Source organism: Pezoporus wallicus, unplaced genomic scaffold (assembly GCF_028554395.1).
Source record: "Pezoporus wallicus isolate ANWC-B61680 ecotype Strahan unplaced genomic scaffold, APGP_CSIRO_Pwel_v1 contig_8717, whole genome shotgun sequence".
Lineage (NCBI taxonomy): Eukaryota > Metazoa > Chordata > Aves > Psittaciformes > Psittacidae > Pezoporus > Pezoporus wallicus.
Genome location: NW_026640825.1, coordinates 590697 through 612705, shown reverse-complemented (window position 1 = coordinate 612705; position 22009 = coordinate 590697). Strand labels below are relative to the sequence as shown.

General features: G+C 45.2%; 2 protein-coding genes across 2 annotated transcripts in view; one reads left to right on the top strand and one right to left on the bottom strand.

Moving 5' to 3' along the window:
• The first annotated feature begins 2306 nt into the window (after positions 1–2306).
• Positions 2307–5854, top strand: GNRH1 (gonadotropin releasing hormone 1). Its single transcript, XM_057420860.1, has 3 exons — positions 2307–2510; positions 3209–3304; positions 5184–5854. The coding sequence occupies exons 1-3, from the start codon at positions 2370–2372 to the stop codon at positions 5220–5222; spliced, it is 276 nt and encodes a 91-aa protein (XP_057276843.1). The 5' UTR covers positions 2307–2369; the 3' UTR covers positions 5223–5854.
• Positions 5855–10529: 4675 nt separating this feature from the next.
• Positions 10530–22009, bottom strand: part of DOCK5 (dedicator of cytokinesis 5) — a 68895-nt gene continuing 57415 nt past the window's right edge. Inside the window, exons 42-52 of the mRNA XM_057420854.1 lie at positions 21460–21541; positions 21180–21264; positions 20383–20469; positions 20038–20214; positions 18055–18138; positions 17186–17323; positions 16912–17078; positions 16024–16201; positions 14077–14215; positions 12517–12632; positions 10530–10757 (exon numbers count right to left, since the gene is read on the bottom strand). Coding sequence (XP_057276837.1) covers positions 10659–10757; positions 12517–12632; positions 14077–14215; positions 16024–16201; positions 16912–17078; positions 17186–17323; positions 18055–18138; positions 20038–20214; positions 20383–20469; positions 21180–21264; positions 21460–21541 — 1352 coding nt within the window. The 3' untranslated portion in view covers positions 10530–10658. The remainder of the gene's footprint in view (positions 10758–12516; positions 12633–14076; positions 14216–16023; positions 16202–16911; positions 17079–17185; positions 17324–18054; positions 18139–20037; positions 20215–20382; positions 20470–21179; positions 21265–21459; positions 21542–22009) is intronic.

Genomic DNA, 22009 nt, shown 5'->3' with positions numbered 1-22009 from the left:
AGGGAAGTGATAAAGCACATTAAAATACCCTGTCCTTGATTTTGGTGTGGAAAGTGCTCACTATAAACTATGGCACAAGAGTACAAGTGCAGCACATCTGTGTAAGTGCATGCTGTAGAGCACCTCGAGAACAAAACGGGGGAAAATCCAGTCTTGTCTTCAGCTTCTCACCTCCAGTACACATCTTCACGCTAGGAATGCTGCCAAAATCAGAGGGGTTTACTGCTTTCCATTGTACTGGACCTTAAAAGTACTGGTGGGCAAATAAAACCAGCTGTAACGTGTTCTTTAACCTCCCATCTCCTTTATGGAAGTTAATAGCTGTGGCTTAGAGTTTGAGATGTGCAGCAGCTCACTAACACCACAATTACATGCCCTTCCTGCCACTCTTTGGTAGGTCAGCTCTGGAGCTAGAACAGAAACCTGTGGAGAAGCACAGCTGTAGAAAGATGCTAAGGCCAGACCATCATTAGACCGAGTTAAAGTGGTGGGTTAATAAGAGGTGCAATTATTGGGCTAAGCAGCCCCCTTCTTTCTTTAAATGTCATCCCTCAGGATGAACAAATCTTCCATTTGCATTGAAATAACCTTGAGTTTGGGGAGGCTCATCAGGGAAGAAAGGAGTTACAGGAAAACCTCCCTTCTAAAGCCATGTGCCTATGCAGGGGTGATGTTTCTCCTACTGAAACCAACTATTTTCACAGCTTGATCAGTTTATCAGCTGAAGCTAAATGTTGGCCACGCTTGCCATGAGTAGGAGGAGCATTAGAGCAGGAAGAATTACTGTTTGCTAATCACTAAATCCTCCTGAAATTATTTACTTTTTAAATGACTTTGAATCCATTCATGTCAGAGAGGTAACACGAGCAGGAAGAGAGGATGTTTGAAGAACACTGAGCAAGAGAGATTCAATTCTGCATCAAACAATGCAGAGCAAACAAAATAGCTGCCAGGTGGGTAAAAAAATACATTTCTGCAGGCAAAAAAATACACTTCTGCAGGCAAAATTGCTGAATTTAACTCCTGCCTGCAAACAGCTACCGAGTCCTTCATACAGCTGCAAACGCTCTCAGGACTGAAGAGCATGCATCCTTAAACTCACACACAAGACCTTGGAACAGTCTTCCAGTACCTAAAGGAGTGACAAGAAACCTGGAGAGGGGCTTTGGACAAGGGCCTGTAGGGACAGGACAAGGGGAATGGCTTTAACCTGCCAGAGGGGAGACTGAGATGAGCTCTTAGGCAGAAGCTCTTCCCTGGGAGGGTGCTGAGGCGCTGGCACAGGGTGCCCAGAGAAGCTGTGGCTGCCCCATCCCTGGCAGTGCTCAAGGCCAGGTTGGACACAGGGGCTTGGAGCAAGCTGCTCCAGTGGAAGGGGTCCCTGCCCGTGGCAGGGGTTGGGGCTGGATGAGCTCTGTGCACACGTGCAAGCCCAGACTCTTGTTTAAGCACGGAAGAACTGTTTCCTTCATGCCTGATACACAGGGAGGGACTAAGCTGAATTCCTCACCCATTTCCAGACCTCCTCAACAGCTTCCAACTTCACCCAAAAACTTTTACTTACAAATCAGAACTCACTGCAAGAAAAGATGGTGCATTTTCCATGGGGCAGCAGCAACCAGCTGGATTTGAATGGCAGCTTTATAGCTTCTTAAAGAAAGGCTGTTACTTTTATTGCTCTTTGAGAAACCAGCTGAATTTAATAGCTGCGCAGGGGTGTTCCAATTATGTGCTTTACTCCTGCTGCATTACAGCACTTTTAAGAACAAAATTGCAGCCTGGGAGATAGAATTAGGTAAAGGCACCTGCTGTGAAGGGTTTGGCCTTGGGATGGTTGCGTATAAAACCTGAGAGGACAAGAACACTCACAGGGCGCTTTCAAACGGAGGAGAGGTGCAGCTCCTCTGCAACCTCTCTCAGCAAGCAGGTAACATGACTGAACAGCATGCCATGTTCTTTCTTACCTGTTCAGTGCTTGCAGATGCTAGTATTAGAAGAAACTTGGTTAGAAGGGACTGCAAACAGCACTTCTTAAGGAGCAGGGATAATAGAACAGAAACCGGCTAAACTTAACGCATCTCTCCAACCTCCACAGGGACTTCTATGGAACATTTGAGGTCCAGGCATTCTGGAAGCTCTGAAAGGGGGATCAAAAATCCTACTGTAGATCCTCATCCAGATTTTTCAGCTATTAAATCTCTTTATAAGGAGCTAATCCACATTTGGAGAGGCTCAAAAAGCCAGCTCCCACATCAGCATGATGCCACTGGGGTACAGAGATCGAGAATGGCAGCATCTCCTAATTCTGTAAGATCAAAACGGAGCTGTGATGTTGTTATGAGCAGAAAGATGTTGTGTTCTCTCACAGGATGGAGAAGTCCAGGAAGATCTCTGTCAGCATCCTCCTGTTTGTCCTGACTGTGGAAATCTGCTCTGCTCAACACTGGTCTTATGGCCTGCAACCAGGAGGAAAGCGGAGCGCGGAAAACACGATGGGATCATTTCAGGAGGTGGGTTCTAGACTGTACAACACCCTGTGGCTTTAGCTAAGATCCCTTGTCTGGAAAAGATGCAAGCAAAGAAGAGGTGACATAGCTTCACTGTATATATGTCTATGTATCTATGTATCATTATGTCTATATATCATGTCTATATATCTATGTATCATTATGTCTATATATTTATCTATCCATCTATACATATGTATATACACACACACCCCTTTTTAAAGCAGTAACTGGAAAGTAACTGTTGGAGTAAGATGACATTTGCCAGCCTTACAGGAAGATGGAGAGGCCTGGGCAGGCTGCTCCAAAGGAGAGATGATGGAGTCTGAATTTCAGGTTAAACCTGATTTCATCCTCTCCCTGCATTTCAGCCTCTGATGGGCTGTTTTAGACAACATTCATCCAGAGATGCAGCAGGGGGTGGCTGTCATATGGCAATGAATTAGAGGGTAAGCAGCTGGATGACAAAGCTGATGTGGAAGGTTCTGTCCCCCAGTGACTTTCCCATCCTTTCTAGTACTTCCTATGTAGTCCCTTGTAATGGTAGTCCCAGCATCCTGATTTGAAGCTGGCTGCGGCACCTGGGGAGGAGCTGAATGGAAGTTGTGCAGTGGAACAGTTTCCTCTTCATCTGTACCAGGGCAGCATTGCTTTAGCAGAAATAAACCCCTTTCTCAAGGCTGTGTCACTTCCCACTCCAGATTGCAAGTGACACGGCAGAAATGGGGGAAGTGCAGAGGACGGAATGCCCAGGCTCGTACCAGCGCTCCAGGCTCAGCGCTCTGAAGGAAGCCGTGGTGAGTAATGGATGTAACTTCATCCCTATGGGAAAATCAGGGGATGGCTGCAGGCTGGGAATGTACATGGAGGGGAGAGAAAAAAGGCTGATGGAGGAAGAGGCATTAAGTTCAGTTCACATGTGGCAATGCTGGCTCTGTCCCAGTGTCTGCATCAGCCTCAAGTAGCTCAGCCCTAGGACAGGGCTACGTTATCCTTATGCTCCAGTGCAGCAATGTCGTTACCCACTAAATCAAAACCAAGTCACACACATTCCACCTTAATATAAATCTATGCAGCATTCACAGATGCTTAACTTCAAAAGGCACTCTTTGCCAGCTGAAGGATCAAGCCATATGGAAGCTGCTGCTCCCAAGGTCCCTAGGCTGGGAAATGGATTTTCCATTAGATGCTCTAATGCCATGACAGCAGGGACTTCGCATCCAAACTGACTGCCACAGAAAGAATACTCTCAAGCCAAAATGTGCTCTTTAATTAATACAGCAACACCTTGATGGGGCCAGATGGTCACCACTTCCTGGGAAGTGTCTCCGAGCTGTCCTAGAAGTTGAAACTCTCAATCTGTACTTCACTTGTGAAGCCAAGAGCTGAAGTTTCAAGTATGCACTGCAGCTTTCACTGAGGAACCTGGCCTGAATGAAGGCTCATGAATTGAGTACCAGTGCTGCAGGCAGGGCACAGCCAGGCTGCCACTGGGTTTGCATGCAGGAACTACTTAAACTACCTGAAAATTAAATATTTTTTAGGTCATCTTTAATCCTATTTGTCCTGAACATAAAATGGAACATATAGGTTGGACAGGGCTTGGAGCAAGCTGCTCTAGGGGAACGTGCCCCTGCCTGTGGCAGGGGTTGGAACTGGATGAGCTTTAAGGTCCCTTCCAACCCAAACCATTCTAGGATTCTTCTTCCAACTTAGTTCTTCAGCTTGCTCAGAAACTGCTGCTAATTTTGCACATCAGTACAAAAGCTCCTAAACCTCAGCATCAAACCCTTAGTTTGCATGTCTTATTCCTGTAGCACAGCCTGAACTATGCGGCCTTCTTATTTCTAGCTGCTTAATGACACTGAAAACAAAGTCAAGCTTTTTCCAGATGCAGCTTTTCCGATGTAACCCATTCCTGGAGTTGCTACAGGAATCTTGTGCAATGAAAGGGGAGGTGTCTGGAAACGGTCCACCCTGTGGAAAAACACTTCCAATTATCTTCATCATTTCCTGGAGAAGCTGGTAGTGAGCACAAACAAGAATACACCTAGCTAAGGCACATCAGGGCAAACCAGAACATGTCCAGCCAGGGCATCCATCCAAAACACCTCAGGCTTTTGACTCTGAGGCAAGAACATACAGAAACAAACAGACAGGAGACCAGATCCAGCAGGATGTGACACAGAAACACGGTTTCCATTCAAACAGCACCAGGCTACACAGACAATGGTTACAGGGCAACTGTGCCACTCCGTAATGACCCTGTGATGCTTTTGCCTTCTTGTCTCTGCTCTCTTGGCCAACTGCTCAAGCTCACAGAGGCATTGCTTTGTTCAAGTTCATGCTGCTTGCCCTGAGCTGCTGTCAATGTGTGCTGCTGAACAGCTGCTGGGTTTCACTCCAAGAACTGCTGCGGTGCTGGGCCCACCAACAGATGTGAAGTTGGTCACGCACTTCGGTATGAATACTGCCATTATAAGTGTCAGTTACATTATACTGGGTGAGCAGATCCCGGGGCAGGTGGCAGAGGGAACATGTCAGGTCAGGTTTATGTCATTCTAATCCTCCTCCCATGTAGACCATGAGCATTTGAGCATCTGACCAAGCCTTAAAATGCCATTATCGAAGTCATTTCTTCTCTTTAAAAGAAGTATATGATGTGTGTGTCTACAGGAAAGTCTGATGGAAGAAGCCAGACGAAAGAAGCCTTAACCCGTGAAGCCAAAGGGAACAGACCCAGAATAACATGTCAAAGCTATCAGAATTCTCTTCCCAAACCCCTCAATTCTCTTCAAATGGACTTTGCTCAGATTGCTGTATGTGAATAAATCCTCTGCAGTTGCATGTAAATAGTAAGAGATAATTGTTGTGTTGATTATCAGCTTGCATGTAAAAGAGAACACGTTCCAGTCCAGTGGTGGGGACTCAGCAGCAGAGGGTCTGCTCTGTGTCCTGCAATGAGAACTTGGACATGACAGCTTTTGTTTCTCATATGCAGACAATGCCTGGCCAAGGGCTGTGTCTGATCTCACTGGTCTCTGGATAAAACAGTAATGCAACAATAAAAACCAAGGCTAAACTTACAGCTGGGATGTAATTCCACTCGCGCTTCTGTACTCCTTGCATGAAAGACCTTCGTATGCTCTTTTTTTCCTGGTTCACTCATAAAAACTACATTTATTTTAAAAAGGTATTTACAAACTTTACAACAGTTAATACATTTTAAAAACCACAACAATTTATACACCTTGCTTTACAGACTTAGTGAATCAGATGTCATTTACCCAGAGAGACGCAGACTCCCTTTCCAAAGCTTAGCTCCTGCTCTTTCTCCAGAGCCACTTTAAAAGCTGTACTTTTTGCTGATTCAATTGCAGGGAACTAAAAGAAAGAGGAAGAAGAGAAAGGTCTTTGCAGTCTGCAGAGGTGCGTTTTGTAACTGAACCATCACACCCAGCATCTCAAACCACTCACAAAATACTGTTACACAACATCCATATCCTCCTGAATTCAAGATGAATGAGTCCCAGGGTTTATCATGTCATTAAACCTTTGCAACGCCAACAATGAAAAACTACATCAATTAATACCATGCATGTTGGGGCTGAATTTCAGAGCTGCTGAGGATTTACACCTCTGCTGAAGAGAACAGACAACTGCAGACCACGCATGTGAAAACCAGGTTTGAAGTACGCAGTCAGGCACGTCCAGGGGTTGACAGCCTTAAATCAGGACAGTCAGACCAATACAGCATCAACAGATGCTTTTCACCTTTATTAAGCTCCTCTATCCTCCTTTGTGTACTCTTTGTAGTGCCACAAAGTCCTAAAGGTGCTTTCATGTTAACAGGAGTGAACCTCCTGTGCCTTTGAATGAAATTACATTATTCCTTTTCTTTTTCTTTCCCATGTAGTCCTAGGAAAAGCTCACCCTGATCCCCTGGATAATTTGGTCTGCAACAGTAAATATCAAATAGAGAAGGCTTTTAATTACAAGAATTAAAAGAAGGCAGCAGCACTGGGTCAGGAATGCTTTCACCATAAAAAAGCTTGCAGTTAAATTACAGACATCTTAAACTTACTACTTCCATTTACACTTATAAAAATAAATAAGGAGAGAAAATCTGAGCCATCATCACTCCAAGTTTAACTCACTGTTCACGTGTGGAGCACACACTGGGCTGCACAGTGTGAAGGTCGTTAGATGCAGGTTCTCCAAACCCACTGCATAGACAGGATGGTGTTTTCTGCCACTGCAGATCACAGAGCTGCTCTCACTGGAATCGGTGTCCTTTCCTAATCCAATAATCCACTGCAATGGAAAGCTGTCCATTTCCCTCCTCCCTGATGTGGATTAGAGCCTGCATCATTTTTAAAGGAATTTATCACAGCATGACAAGTTTTAATTAAAAGCTCCAGAAAACAAGTGTTGAGCATATTTCTCCAAAGCAAACCAAAATCCTCTAAGACTTGACATGTAACACTCGCTTTGAAGAGCACAGCTATGAAATGGGATTAGAGTTTTGTCTTCTCTGCAGACTCGGTATTTAACTTGGAGGTTTGTTTCATTCAAAAGCCATGAACTGGCTAGAAACGCTGCTGTTTGCTTTCACTTCTGGGGTGCAGAGATGACAACGTTAATGTTCTACTCCCATTTCTAGCCCTCCAGTTTAAAAGGCAGTAGGTGACACTTCCAAAAGCACCTAATGAACGTGGAAAGAGGATTCTGATTTTGAAAACGAAGTAGTGAGACCTTAAATTGACTCTGAAAGTTAAATCTCAGCATTTAAGTCAGGGAAGTACCATAGTAAAGAGTGGAACACTTAAACCACCAGTGGTCTGGTGGGATTTCTCCTAAGTGCGGGCACTTATTTCACTTAATGAAAATGAGCCAGGCCCCATCCCTATTAACAGACGTAAATGCCCAACTGCCTTTAGGAATCTGACACTTGGAAGACAATGCTCATTCCTGAAACTGGCACAAAGCCCCAAAGCATCAGTACAGAAAGTCCTTCTCGTACCTCTAAGCAGCCGGTGCTGACTTATATCAGCTAAGAACAGAACTCCTCACACATGCAACGTGAGTAACACACCTGTCAAAAAGGAACACCTATTTGTGAGTTGGTTTCCCAAATATAAGAAGGGGAAACAGGGAGAATTTACAGCACTTCAGACTGGAGAACAAAAACAACGCTAAGGAAGGAAAAATCCCCCAACCTTAAACCCCTTTCTGGCAGATCTGCCAGTGAAATGCCCAAAATATCCCAGGAAGGAAATTCTTGCTCTGTGCTCTTTAGGCATCAGCTGCTCCTTTCCTTCCAGTTAAGGTGATGCCTCAGCTACAACAGTCTCCAACTGGCCAGACAACAAAGGCAGCAGGAGAAACGCCTGACCTGCATGGACAGCACACCAAGACTGAGCTTAAGGAACCTGCCAGGTGAGGCAGTGGGCTGCAAGCAGAGCACACAGGAAGGTAACACCTTCCCTGCTTCTTAAGGAGTGGCTCTACAGTGAAAGCCAAAGACCAAAACACAAATGAAAGGCCGTTCATAAACCTCATCTACAAAACTGCAAAGGAACACCCGAAACAGTGAGAACCAAAGAGCACTAGGAAAGGGTCACTGAAGATCGGCTGAACAGCTCCTCCCAAGGTCAGACTTCCTCCAGTGGGGTTTTTTTGCATGGACTAGTTCCCTCCTCCAGAGAAAGAACCCAAAGTATGAGTTAAAGTGATTAAAGCACATCAGAAAAGTAGGGAAATAAGACTCAAAAGTCACTTGGAACCAGAATCCCCACAGGTGACAGTTTGTTTCCCCACAACAGACAAACCCTTAGCTGAGATTCCTACACAGAGTCCTTTGTTTCTGCTGGCTTCCCACAGGAGTTAAAAGCCAATCTGCTCTGAAAGAGAAGTGCACCCAAGGCTGAGGTAACAGGCAGATGCAGAATGGGGGAAGGCACTGAATTAACAAGAGGTGGAGTTAATACCCACTTTGCTATAATTCAGACCACATCCTGATGTTCTGCCTCAAGCAAAAGACAAGAAGTTCTTGTTCAAGTGAAGAGTTTCAGAGGACCTGAACCTTCAGTTCATGTGTGCAGCAGAAGGAACACAGTGGTTACAAGAGGAGGAAGTGGGCAAAAAATGAAAGACAAGAAAACCCTGTGGTTTTCAAGTCAAGCAGAACCTACGTCCAAGACCATAATGTGGAGCTGACAAGTCCTACAATGCACCAGAGAAAGGGGGGAACCACGGTCAAGTTGTCCAGGAAGGTCTCCAAGATGTTCCCTGAGAAGGCAACAATGCAGAAGGCAGTTGTATGTGTGCTAAGCAACAACAGGGCTGCAGAGGTGCGTGATGCGACTGCAACTTCCAAATGGCTCCAACCTGTTCTGTGACGTGAATCCGATAGGATCCTTCCATGAGAGCAACCTGTTCCACAGGGCCATGCAGGCACCAAAGCAAATGCAGCTTCTGCAGGTTTCTTTAACAGGAACCACACTGAAGCCAAAGGAATGTGTAAGAACAAAAGAAAGGGCTGAACAAAAACCACCCCGGGGTTGCTTTGGTTTTGCTTCTCCCTGAACAGAGAAGAACTGCACTGCAAGAGAGTTTGAAACTGAATTGTCTTCTGGCTTCCCACCTCAGGGCTGCAGCACAGAGGAAGTAGCCCTGAAAGGTGCGAAATGAGGAGTATTGATCACAAATGGGGATGTCCTGGTTTGTACCAGCCAGAGTCCAGTGTGTGCTCAGGCCCAGAGCAATGCTGTGTCTAAGGCCCGTCTGGTGCCTTTTCTTCTCTATACAAAGACTGATGCTGATATTCAGACAGAACAGGAAACAAATAAGTAAAAAAGAAATTAAACACATTAACTCATCCTCCAAGGAAATAAAAGCTGCAGAGAGCTAGAGGAAGCAACAGGAAACTAAGTGGTGAATAGTTAAGTCTTCCAAATGCATCCCAGATCTAAACAGCTTCGTTAAAAGTCCAGTGGCTGTTAAAAACCCAGATCAAGGGAGGCTGGAAAACAGAGTGCAAGAACTGCCACAAATGGGTGCAAGGAAAAAAACAGGATGAGAATTAGCTATGGTTTTGTGAATTTACCCAGCCAAAGTGAAGGTTACAGTAACTTTCAGACTTTGGTTCTGAGGTCAGGATGTACAGTTAGAGCTGTGCACTCCATCCTCTCAGGTGCTGGTACCAGTACAGTGCTGGTCTCAGTGCAGCTTCTATTCTTGTCACATATTCACTGGTGTGAGGAACCCTTTTGCACCCTATTAAAAAGCACAAGATGAAACATTCTACCAAGTCCCAGATGCAAGCACAAACCAGGGAGGTAACACAGCTCAGGGTGGAGTATCAACTGCTCTGTAGTGTTAAAACCAGAATCAACAGGGAGATTATGACAAAGTACTGGTGAACCTAAACTCTCCATTGGGAATGAGCAACTGCCAGTACTCAGAGCAGAGATGGTAGATGTATGTATTTAAGGTGAAGGCAGAATGTCTGCACTTCATCTTCAACACATACGATGACTAGCAGAAAAAAAAGACCTTATTCTGCTAACAATGCTCAGGTCTCTGCCTGCAATCAAGAACCTTCAGAGACTGCACATCACACACCAGCACCTGACATCCCAGGAGCTGACATTTCACAACTCAGGGCTGGCTGCGATCTGTTTCACTTCATGCGGATCAGGGTTGGGCTATGCCACAGGGACAGGAGGAGGGAAGTGCAGCTGTAAAGTGTAATGAACTTATGTGAAAACACTGCAGGGCACACACTGGCGTGGCTTACCTTGTTCCAAACACTGGTGCAAATCACTACTGTGACACATCTACACTAGGAGTGAGCTGCTGACATTGCGTCAGGGACTCGCGACAGACAAGACTAAGAGGAGAATTCCAGCAGGGCAGGGTGACCTCTCCTGCGATGTGATTAGTGTGTCAGGACTGGAAAGGCAAACCAGCGATTAGGGCATACAGTCACAGTATCAGTTCCTTTTGGTATTTCCCAAAGGGAGTGAATGGAATGGCGGGCGAGATCAGTGGTGGGTTCAGGGCAGACAGCCCCAGCACTGTCAGTAAAAAGAAAGCAGGCATTTCACTCTGGGTGCTTGCTGCTGCGCCAGCGAGTGCTGATCCTCACTACAAGGCTTGCTCTGAAGAGACAACGCTGGATTTCCTGGTTTTGGGGGGTGGAGGGGGAGGTTTGGCTTCACGTCTGCTGGGGAGTGGTGGAGCAACCTGAGAAGACAGAACAAAAACACACCTTAAAATGAACCACTGCCAGCAAGTTAAGGCATTGTGCTTCATCAAACAGGAAAACCCAAAGGTCCTGTACTGCCTGATGCTTCTTCCAGGACCAAATCTTTGAATTCAGCCTCTCAGTACTACATGCAGTTAACCACAAGGGCAAACAAGGACAGAGGCCCAGTAGCTAACAGGAGAAGGTACGTTTTTGTTGCTAGAATACACTTGAGCTGCAGACAGACTTTAGCTGCTTCTGACCTAACTTCAAGTCAAAGCCATCTGTCCCTCTGTCCCACTCCTGTTTAGCAGTAGAAAGGCACTCAAATAATTTCCCTTATGGTTTCAAAATTCACCTATGTTTATCTTGCTGGCTGGATGAGTTGCACCAAGTAGGGGTCAGAAGGATGCAAAACGCTTCCAAATCAGAAAGGTACAAGGAACTGCATTAAATGGCAGCAAGTGAAGGTCTACTAAAGTAAGCCACAGCCTCCTGCCCAGCACAAGGGCTTGCAGGATGCTCCCTGTGCTTTGCTCTCGTGGGTTCTTTCAAGAAAACCCTTCAGAAAATACTTTTACAATCTCCCTTTAGTGCCTCTGAATCCTTTTCATTGGGCTGCAAGCCAAGGTCAATGTTGCAAGCCAGAACATGTCAGTAATTAGTTTTCTTACAAGCCTCAAGGGAAGGGGGCTCTTTTATTAATTCTCTTGAACCAGTGACTTCCACAGCATCCCTGGAGCCGTCACAGTGCCACCATTCACACCACCTACAGCAGCTATACTGCCTCTTCTCAGTCAATCCTGACCAAATGAAGGGCAAAGTAGAAAGCCCTCCTATTTATTCCATGCTTCAAGGCTTTATGCCAGTGTTGTCTCTCTCTCTAACAGAATTAAGTGATCAGCAGGTCTGCTGTCTTTCTGTGCTGTCAGAGCAATCATTCTTTACATTCTTTTTGGTCAAATTCCAGTTCATCTCACTAAAGTACTCCATAAATCCTCTTGGCAAATTGGACTGGGGAAGACATCCAGCCCTTGCACAGTTACAAAAGGATGCTTTCTTTTGCTGTGCACTGGTAAGCAATTACAGTCTCCTATTAGGAGCACTGGTTCAGGGGCAGATGAAACGATTCTGACACAATGACCAGAGTATTTGAGCATGAAGTATCTGCAAGCTGTTTGCAATCCCCTAGTATAAGAGAAACATTAGTTGAGAGCATAAAAAAAGTGGCAATTTGATGTTCTTAGAAGTAAATCAACTTCATGAACTGGAGAAAAGGGCTGTGACTGAGATGGTGATATAATACAGACTGGTTTCAGTGACTAATACATTGACAAATCAGATTATTCTGAGCTGAGAACTCAACAGCAGACATTTATCGTTTCTGAACCTGTGTGAACTCTTTTCCCTTCTCTTCCAGGACCGGATTACAGTGCTGGGTTATGCTGATCCTGGTTTTGAGACGTTTCAATCATTGTGCCTGTTTGTTTCCAACAGATCTTCCCACCCCCACCCACAGTTTGCCTATCCCAGGACAACACAACTCCCACTTGGAATCAAAAAAACAAGGGATTGCATTTGACAGCCTCCTCCTGAAGCAAAAAACCCTCTTATCCTTTTGTGGTTTCAGGGAGTGAGCCAGTAACCCGAGGAGACAAGTTTCAAGTAGCACCACCCTAGAAGCAGCTCGGAAAATTCCGCTGGTGTCTCTGTCTCCAAAGCTGTTTTCCAAAGAAATGTCAGCTCTCATTTCCTTACCTCCACAGAATTCCTGGGGTTGCTGTTCTCATAGGGCTTGCTCTTGGGCGGAGGGGGAGGTGGGGTGCTCTGTAAGCCAGCACTTGCCAGTCCATCAGCTTGCAAGGAGGGAAAACCTAGAAGCAACAACAGTAATGAGAAAAGACATTCAAGTAGGTGGAAAAGGAATGAGAAATGGGATTGGCCATGCAGAATTTTAAGCACAAGATATTAAATGAATCTCTCTTTTAGTCCGTGTACAGTTCTCTACTTCAGCAGCTAAACCTGAATGGGTATGTCAGAGTAGAGGCACAGCTGGATCTCCCTTAAGTTCCAAATGCCCAGAAGAGCTCTATCTTCATCCAGTGAATCTAAGCTTCTGTGAAAAATGCATGCCTGAGAGAAAACTGAATCCATTATCACATCTGCAATGTTCAGTGGGGTTTCCTTTCAGCCTGGGCCTCAACCTGAGAATTCACTTTGATTTTAACTCCAACTGATGGAGCAGATAAGGACCAAACTTCAGAAGAATTCCTGCTACTGAAGGCAGTTAAAACCGCTTGCTAAGTACAAGAGTGAGGTTTCAAATTCCTTTCACAGCTCTTTCTTCACACAGTACTCCTGCAGTTGTTTGTGTTTCTGGTTGTCTCCCCACTCCATCCCAGTCTGACATGTATTCTTTGGTTTTAATCCTCTCACAACGGTTTTAGGCTAGTTCAGTTTATATTCTACACTGGATTCTGAATAACATCCTTCTAGGAGGAAGGACAGTCAGGCCCTATGTATGAACTTCAAACAGAGCAGTAGAGTGAGAAAGGCAAGAGCAAGCAAGGAAGCTGTCAGTGGTGACACAATTTTACCTTAGCCATGTTGATCTGTTGTTTCAGAACAAACTGCAGAGCTTGCTGGATATGCAAGGAAGGGGAAATGCTCATTTTGCTAATGATAAACTCCATCTCTTTCAGGTATCACATTTATCAGCTGAGCCTCCAAGCTGCAGAGCAGCTTCTCCTGAAACTTTCTGCCACGTGATGGGAGTTACTGTCCCCGAATTACCAAAGCCTTCGGGGCTTGCTGAGACAATCCAGCCACAGAGCTGATGAGAAACACCATGCTGGATTGATGCAGTTCCACCCAGTGAACCCACAGGAGATACTTCTCTAGTATGTGGTGTAACCTCCTGACCTGATGCATTTATAAGCATCTGCATGTGATGCTCTCCTTGGGGTTTAATATACCTTCCCTCATCTACATTGACTGCATGTGATGCTCTCCTTGGGGATAATATACCTTCCCTCAAGTCAATACAGGAGGAAACAAGAAAGAAATTGGAAAAACTGTTCTCTGGAGTTCATCTGATATACTGATTGCAACAAGTGATATGGAAGTCACAAGTACGATTGTAGTGCCTTTGATAGCACTGCCAAACCCCGTTATCTGACAAAAACATCTGCACATATTAGCAGCCCAGAGTCACTTTCTGTGAAGTACTTCAGAGCAGTTCCTCCCTCCCTCCCCATTGAGGTCACCTCAGCAAATACACAGCAATTCCTACTATTGCCCTGAAATAACGGAACTTACTTTGGGTTCTTGGGGTTTTGGGAGTGATGGGGGGTGGGCTTCGAGGTGTTGATTGCTGGAGCGAGGAACCCTGAAGCAAAGTCAGTCTGTTGTCTCCTAATTGAAGACTCTTTGGCCTTTGTGCTTTTCCTGACATGCCCTGGTTGAAACAGAGAGTAAACAACCCCCTTAGAAGTCAGCAAGGTTGCTGCACACACATGGGATAACCAGACCTGTCACAGAGGCATCAACGTGCTCCAGAAAAGCCACGCATAGAGACAGAGGTGCAGTCAGGTGAAACGGTAAGAGTGAAAGCGCTGCACGAGCTGAGCCATGCCAGAAGGCATTCACTGTGCTCCTATGACACATCCAGTTCTCTGTGGGACCTTACTAATTGTGTAGCAATAGTAAACTGCTTTCAATGACCTTAGTGTATTAACTGAGAAGGGAAGACGTCAGGCTAAAGAACTGCTGCATTTGACCTGCAGTTCTGTGAACAGATTTGGAAGGGGGTTAAGTCTTTCCAAGAAGAAAACATGGATGAAATCTGGGTGCAAATCAGGACCACTGGTATCATCCAGCTCCTCAGGGCTGTGAAACAAGACTATTTCAGGCTTCACAGAGCAAACCCCTCGCGTATGGGACCTGGGAGATATTGTTCCTTCCAGTGTCACACACGTCCTCTGTGCTCTTCATTCAAATAACGAGGTCACCTGAATATGGCCTCAGTGTCCCAGTGAACTGGTTGACTCCCAGATCTTTTCCCTCCAGTTTTACCTCATCAAGTGATAGCAGCAGCTGATATCACAGTTTGTGCCTTAAACCCACTGAATTCAAGGGCAGCTCTTGCAGAGGCAGAAGGCCAGGTCTCATGAACCCCTAACGTTAACAACCGCAGCCCTTCCTCTGGGGTTGAAAGCCTGTCAATACCAAATGACATGATTCTAGAACCACCTTCCCCCTTCTTATAAATATTCTGCAGGCTCCAAGTGCTGGCAGCACCACTCAGATTTGATGAGAATTCCTGAATATATAAGCAGCATAACCTGTTCCTGCCAGATTCAGCTGAGGTCTTGGGAGAAAAGGGGAAATACAAGAACTTGTGTTTCTCATTGTTTATGCAGCCTGTGTTAAGTCAAATCAGTATCACTGAATCACCAGGTTAACTACTCAGATGCCCAATTCTCCCATGCTCTCTGACAGGGTAACACAGTCTTTGCATCAATCAGGGTAATACTCCAAGGTCAAGCAACTCTCCTTCTGGGCTGAAACATATCCGTTTGTATTAGGTGTTCGTTCTAAATCCCACTGTCAACCTTAATGCCAAACAACCTCCACCACATTCCCCATTACAACACTCCTGTGTGGATAGAGATTCTCTTTTACTCCTCTTGCAAATGATCTGCTCAAGGAGTAAACACTCCTGCCCTCCCGCAAGAGGTCTGCAGCAGAGTACATGCTGGAAGAACCAGTTTATCCAAGTCCCAAGCTGGTGACCTAAGTACCAGACCTTCTTTATTCAACTCCCTAGTCTACCAAACCAATCTTCACCGTGCACTATGTCTGATGAGTGCAGTGCTGCTGACTGACAGCAGCTGAACATCTGGTTTGACAGCTGGATTCTCTGAGTGGGCTCGCACCGTCTGCTTGCTCCAACAAAAACAGAACATGGGGCTGAGCGCATCACAGAGTCCTCCACTCCTACAAGAATCGAGGGCACTGAGCACCTAGATGAAACACCAGTGCCTCATGCTTCCAGTGTGTACCTAAAGCCAAACTGCAGCTGGGTCTGTGACACAAGTTTCCCACATAAAAAAGAAAGCCAGAATGACTCAGATGACCAAAGCTTTTGGTATTTGAACCCCTCCCACTATTTAGTGAAGTTCCCAATGACAAACATGGCTGATGGAAACACTAAAGGCTCCTGCTAGGGATTTTACTATTGATAGGTTTAAAAGGCTTTTTTACCATTTTGGAAGTCAGTTCCGGTTCTGGCTCTTTCTCTACAATAACCTGAGACTTGCTAATACTCCACTCCTTCCGCTTCAGTTTGCTAATCCGGTTATCACCGTCATCTTTCATGGGCAGCTCCTCAGCTCTGGAAGCCGTTGATATTCTTCTCTCCAAAAGAGGTTCCAGAATAGATCTGTGGCCCACACCGAGAGTGAAAAGACATGAAACATGAGTCCATCAGACATGTAAAGTGCTGTCTGCTGCTAAGAGCTGTGATCTCTTAGTTTGAATACCAGATTACTGCAAAAAACTCAGCTCTGACCAAGGCATTTTCAGTGCGATTTGTGCTCCTAAGTTACTCCAGCTATTTGCCAGACCTGCATTTTCTGCTGAACCCTGCCACTGAGTCTGCTGTGGGACCTTGAGCAGGTCACCCAGACCCCCTGCCTGTCACAGATGCAAACTAAATGCACAGAGAAGTGACATCAGGAAATCTTTCCATGTGTGGCAACTACAAATAGGTAGGAGGAACAAGTACCATACGACTGTGTACCTCTGTGCAGACCCCATCAAACTAAATCACCTTGCAGTATCTTACAGCTCTGTTTTCCCAGCATTCCTGGGGAAGAAATGTAGTGTGCACCTGAAACACTGCCTCCATCCCTCTTCAGTATCATACAGGTAACTGGGACTTCAGAAACAGTCAATTCCCAGAACTATCCCTAGCTGAGCTTCAAACCCCCTACCTGCAAATGGGAATAACAACATTAGTTTCCATTTAAAGTTTGATGTGTAAGAATTCCTACTGTGTATAGAATACACCTTCTTTTTAAGAGTAATTAATTCTGGTGAAGGCATATCCCCACCCAAGTAAATCCCAGGTAAAAGCTGAGGATTACTCACCCATCTGAACCCGGTCTGGAAGAAGTGCTATCAGATGACGTGGAAGATGAAGAGACCACAGAAGAGGCCACGGATGTGACAGAGAGCCGTCTCAGCGTGGAGGACATGATATAGGGCAACACCACAGAGCCTGACCTGCTCTGCTTCCTTTCAGTGAGGGAGGGAGGCTGCAGACAAACACAACTAGGGTAAGTCATGTAACACTAACTCGCAAGTGGGAAAGGGAGACTTGGGTTTCTTTAAGGCAGGACACTAAACACCCAGCTATGCTTACCAAAGTGATCACACCATACTGCTTTTCCACCTTCTTCTTCAGCTCCTTGAAGCAGGCTGTCAGTCTGTCATGCAGAGGCTTCAGCTGCTCTGTCAGCTTCTCACCATGGATCCTAATCCCTTCTGCCAACAACGGCATCTGAAAAGAGGAATAAAAAGAAGCTACAAAAGGACAAATCAGCTCTCCTGTTCCAGGAAGGAATTTTCTATGCATGTTCCACATCTCAGATACACTTAAAGGACATAAATCAATGTGGTTTGAGTTTGTAGAGGCAAAAAAAGCAGCCGCACGGTAAGGAAGCTCAGCCACTGGCTCGTATCTTGACTGTTCGAGCTCCATGTGTTCAAGAAATGCGAACACTTTCCCCACCTACACTTATGGCTCTCTCTTCCCCACTCAGATTCCATATTCTGCTTTAGAAAACAGAGCATGTTAAATGCTGGGCTATCACTTCACAGCCCCTGAAGCTGTGTGACTGTGAGGTGCCTTTAACTGGGCCCTGTTGTGTGGGAATATGTAGGGTTGCAATCTGCATTGCAAGAAAACAGGGCAGTCTTTCATTGCTATGCAGGCCACGAGAGACAAGGTTCAGTGCTCAGACTGACAGAACACCAGGTCTGATGATTTCCTGAAAAGGTAAAAGCTATCTTGTTGCATTCATGGGGGAAAAATCTATGCCACATTGCCAACTATTTCAGAACAGTATTTTAGAGCAACGCAAGGCACATGGAACACTCTAGGCCACAATTTCAGAACACAGCAGCTTCCAGATTGTTCTTACAGTGTTTATCTCCACCCTCTCTCCAAAACAATGATGCTGGAAAAGCCTCTGCACATACAGTGCTCCCCCGTCTTTCCCACTACAATACCTGTAGAGCAATGAGTTGCTTGAGCAGTTCAATTTTATCTTGATCTTCAGGATGTTCTTGAAGATACTTCTCTGTGAAAAAGGCCTGAAAGCAGAGAGAGAAAATGAGACAGACGCTCCATTTCTCCAGTTCCACCTCCTCATAAAGCAGCATTGATGTGAATAACCCATGTCACATCACTTCTTGCACAAGTGCAAGCAGCAGATCCCATCTCTTGCGTTCTCACTTTCAAAAGGCTCTTTTATTTTTAGCACTCAGTGACCTGCAGTACACACCAACCACCTCAGCAGCAGAAAGGTGAACAGGGCACATCCTGCCTGCAGCTTCCTTAAGCTCTGTGATTGAAGCTCTTAAGTCCAATGTTATCCCATGAAGCTTGTCACAAAGGCACAGCAGAAATACAGGCTGCGTTGACATTTTTGACTCATGGTTTGATTCAACAAAGCACCTTTAGTCCGTGCTTCCTATGTGTTTAACCTTTAATCAACAGAATCTGCTCTCGGTTTGAAGCTGGACAAACACAAGTACGCTTTTGCTGGATTGAAGCCTTAGAATGGTGCCAAGTCACACTGAGTGTATTGAAAACCTATCACAATTCCTGGTCAGAAGAATTGCGTTTTTCTTTTTCCTAGATAAAACTCCTCATAATTTTTCATCTGGTTTGAAAACACGTCTCTGATCTACTTCAGCCTCTGCGTTCCATTAACCAGACTGCATGTACCAGTGTTTATAGGCCTAGAGGTACGATTCCGCACGAGGCTGATGTCAAGAGGAGGTCAGCCTCTGGAAGGACTGCTGGGTAGGTCCCAGAGGGTTACTCTTGAAAGTGTTTAATTACTGCAAGAAGAAAGCACACGTTAGAAACACAGGCTTTGGCTTTTGGCTACAATGAAACAATTAAAACTCAAGATTTCAGCCGCCCACAAAAGCCAAATGTTCTGCACTGATCTTCAGCTGAAATAGGAAAATATGAAGCAGGAATGAGTATTTCCAGATGTGGTTCGGATACTTTGTGTTTCCTCGCTTTAACTGCTTTCCCAGTTTTGTAATTCTAAACTTTATGTCAACCTTAATTCATAAAATGGGAGGGTTTAGGGCCAAATTCAGCCCTGGCAAGGCATATGCAACTCCTCTGGAATCAGCAGAGTTAGACCCCAGATAAATCAGACCCTCTCTCATTTAACTTTTGCACTTCATTTCATGTGACTGGAACACATCTGAGTAGAATTAAATGTGTTTTAACACCATCCACTCAGTTTGTGGAAATAAGCAATGTATTTTGTGCTGGGAATACCATCATCAGATACTGGGAGTAAACACCTTAAGTTAAACATCACGGAAAGGGAAGAACATACATTGTTCAACTGAAGTCAACTGAATCACAGAATAAACCTGGATAGGAAATACTGCTTTTTTCCTGAAATATCTGCTCTTTGCTGCAATACACTAAAGGCAGATTATGTGCTGGAAAGAGAAATCCTCATTTGCCTCTCCACTCTGTATTAGTTCTATGGAGAAACACGAGCTCTTTTGCTTTCCTTTGTTACTCGCGGTGTGCATTGGGCTGACCAAGCACCTCAATGCCCCCATGAGGTAGGATCATGTTATTAGCACTGCCATAAAGGAGGCCCAAAAGAGCTGGATCATTCATTTCTGTGGCAATGCACAGCACTAAAACTAAGCACTACAGATGTGGATGTTTCCCACCTTGTAGTCTAGGGGAAATCTCTCATCTTTGTTCTTTTCTCCTCTTCTTTGAGCTCTGAACACACAGATTCAGCTACAGAATGCACTGAGTAGTAGCTGAAAACTGAACTTGAAATCTCCCATAGAATCATAGAAGCAACTAGGTTGGAAATGACCTTTAAGATCATCAAGTCCAACCTCTACCCCACCACTAAGCCATGTCACTAAAGGCTTCAATCCAGGTCTTCAACACTGCAGAGGTCAACAGACTGAGCTAAAGACAAAGTGAAAAAAGACCTTTTCATAGTTGGTATATCCTCCCATCACTGCTGGGTCCACAATCCCATTCAGGAGCATAGAGAGGGGATGTACAGGAAGACTCCGGTCCCAGACATGCTGCTGCACAATGTTGCTGATTTTCTCATTAGTGAGCTCCATCGTTTCTATGGCGTTCTCCAAGGGGCTGATCTCTTCCTGATGGAAAGAAGAAACAGAATAAACCTTCATCTGAATATGAAGTTAAGTAACCCCTCGTATATGAATGGCAGCCTAACAGTAGAAGGACTACTTGTCACTGTTGCAAGACTCTTTGCTTCATGAAAGATTAGAAGGGATTAGACCCAAGCCATGTGCAGAACTCACCGTTGTAATCTGTTTGACTTCAAACCACTTGAGGATGCCTGGAAATGAATACGCTGTTGTGTAGGTTGTCCTTTCTATCCACATGTTCTAGTTAGAGAAGGAAATAAAATTCCAAGATGTAATGAAAACATTGGTCTTGCAATTTAATTCTCTTCTGCAGCAGAGCACAGTGCCACGCTTCCAGAACGAGCTGGCAGGACTTACACAGGAATTCTGGGGTGGAATCCAGGGGGTTTTGCACAAAATACCAACTCTATTGCAATGGTATCAACGTCAGCAGCAGTAGGATGTTACCCTCCATGTGGACCATTACTAGCAGGACTGCTACTAGGGCATATTTAGTGAGAGTTATATGCAACATGCCCAAACACTGCACATGAGCAACAGTACACCTCGTAGGCAGCAAGGACAAAGGTGGTAACACTACATCCAAGGCTCACTCTCCACTTCAAACCTTAGAAGCTGGCCTGAAGTTGAACTGATCCATCACGGTTAGTGGCTGGCCTCCCCATGGATGGCTACGTCACTCACAGCACAACAGTTACGGATTCCAGATCAAGGAGTCTGAATGTTACAACTTCAGCTGTGGAACCCCTTGACATGATCACACTGGCTTTAGGTGAAGATTGCCATGTGAAGTACAGCCCTTTGTTTCTCCTGCATTTTTAATACCAAAACTCCATTGCCCAGGTGCAGGGGGAAAAGTGACGGCTCTGCTCAAAATGCCACCAACAAAATACAGGTATAGAACTGTCTGCTCATAGCTCAGACACTGGCATTGAAAGCCAAGGACTCACAGCAAACTCGTTGTCTGGATCTTTTTCTCCTTTCCTGACTGGTCGGGAGTGTGTGAACTGCTGCACCTCGTTTGCTCTGTAGTAGCTAGAAAGAAGCAGAGTAAATGGTGACTTTTCTCACCTCCCATCCTCCTTACATAAATGTTCCTCTGCTGCTTCTCAGAACCAACCAAGTTTAAACGGGACAGTGAAAAGATTTACACAGGACACAAAGGCACCTCCTCCTGTGTGCCTGGGCTAGTGGAGAAAAGTACAGAGGAAAAGAGGGAAAAGAAATTACTTTAAGATCTGTTCAGGAACAGGTTTATCTTTATAATTAGGCGGCAGGTTCATCACAGGCTTCACAATAAAGCATTGCACATCTGGGCGCTATAGTTAAGGATGAAAAACTACTGGAAACCAGGAGAGGGAGGGAAATACCCTCCCTGTTTTCCTCAAATATCAGAGACTTCTCAACAATTCCCTGTGCTCTTGTCACGTCTGAAGAACAGTACTTCCTGGTTCATCAACAACCATGGGCATTCTATTGCTTCTCGTAGTTTGTCCTCTACTTGTGAACTAAAAGCCCCAAAGATAAGGGCTGTACAAACACTTCCAACTACTGAAATCCCCCCGCAGGATGCTTGGGCAGCCTGGGTGTTACTGATTTCTGCTCCGGAGACAGGAAACAAGATTCTGTCCTAGGTTCTGTAATGGATGCGTCTGTCTCTCTTCTCTCCCTCAGCACCCCATGGTTATTTGTCAGATTCTTCCATACAGTGAAGGAGCTCCTCCTTCCCTCCCACTTTTTAGATGGATAAAGCTAACGGAAGAAGTTGGCTGGTTTGAAT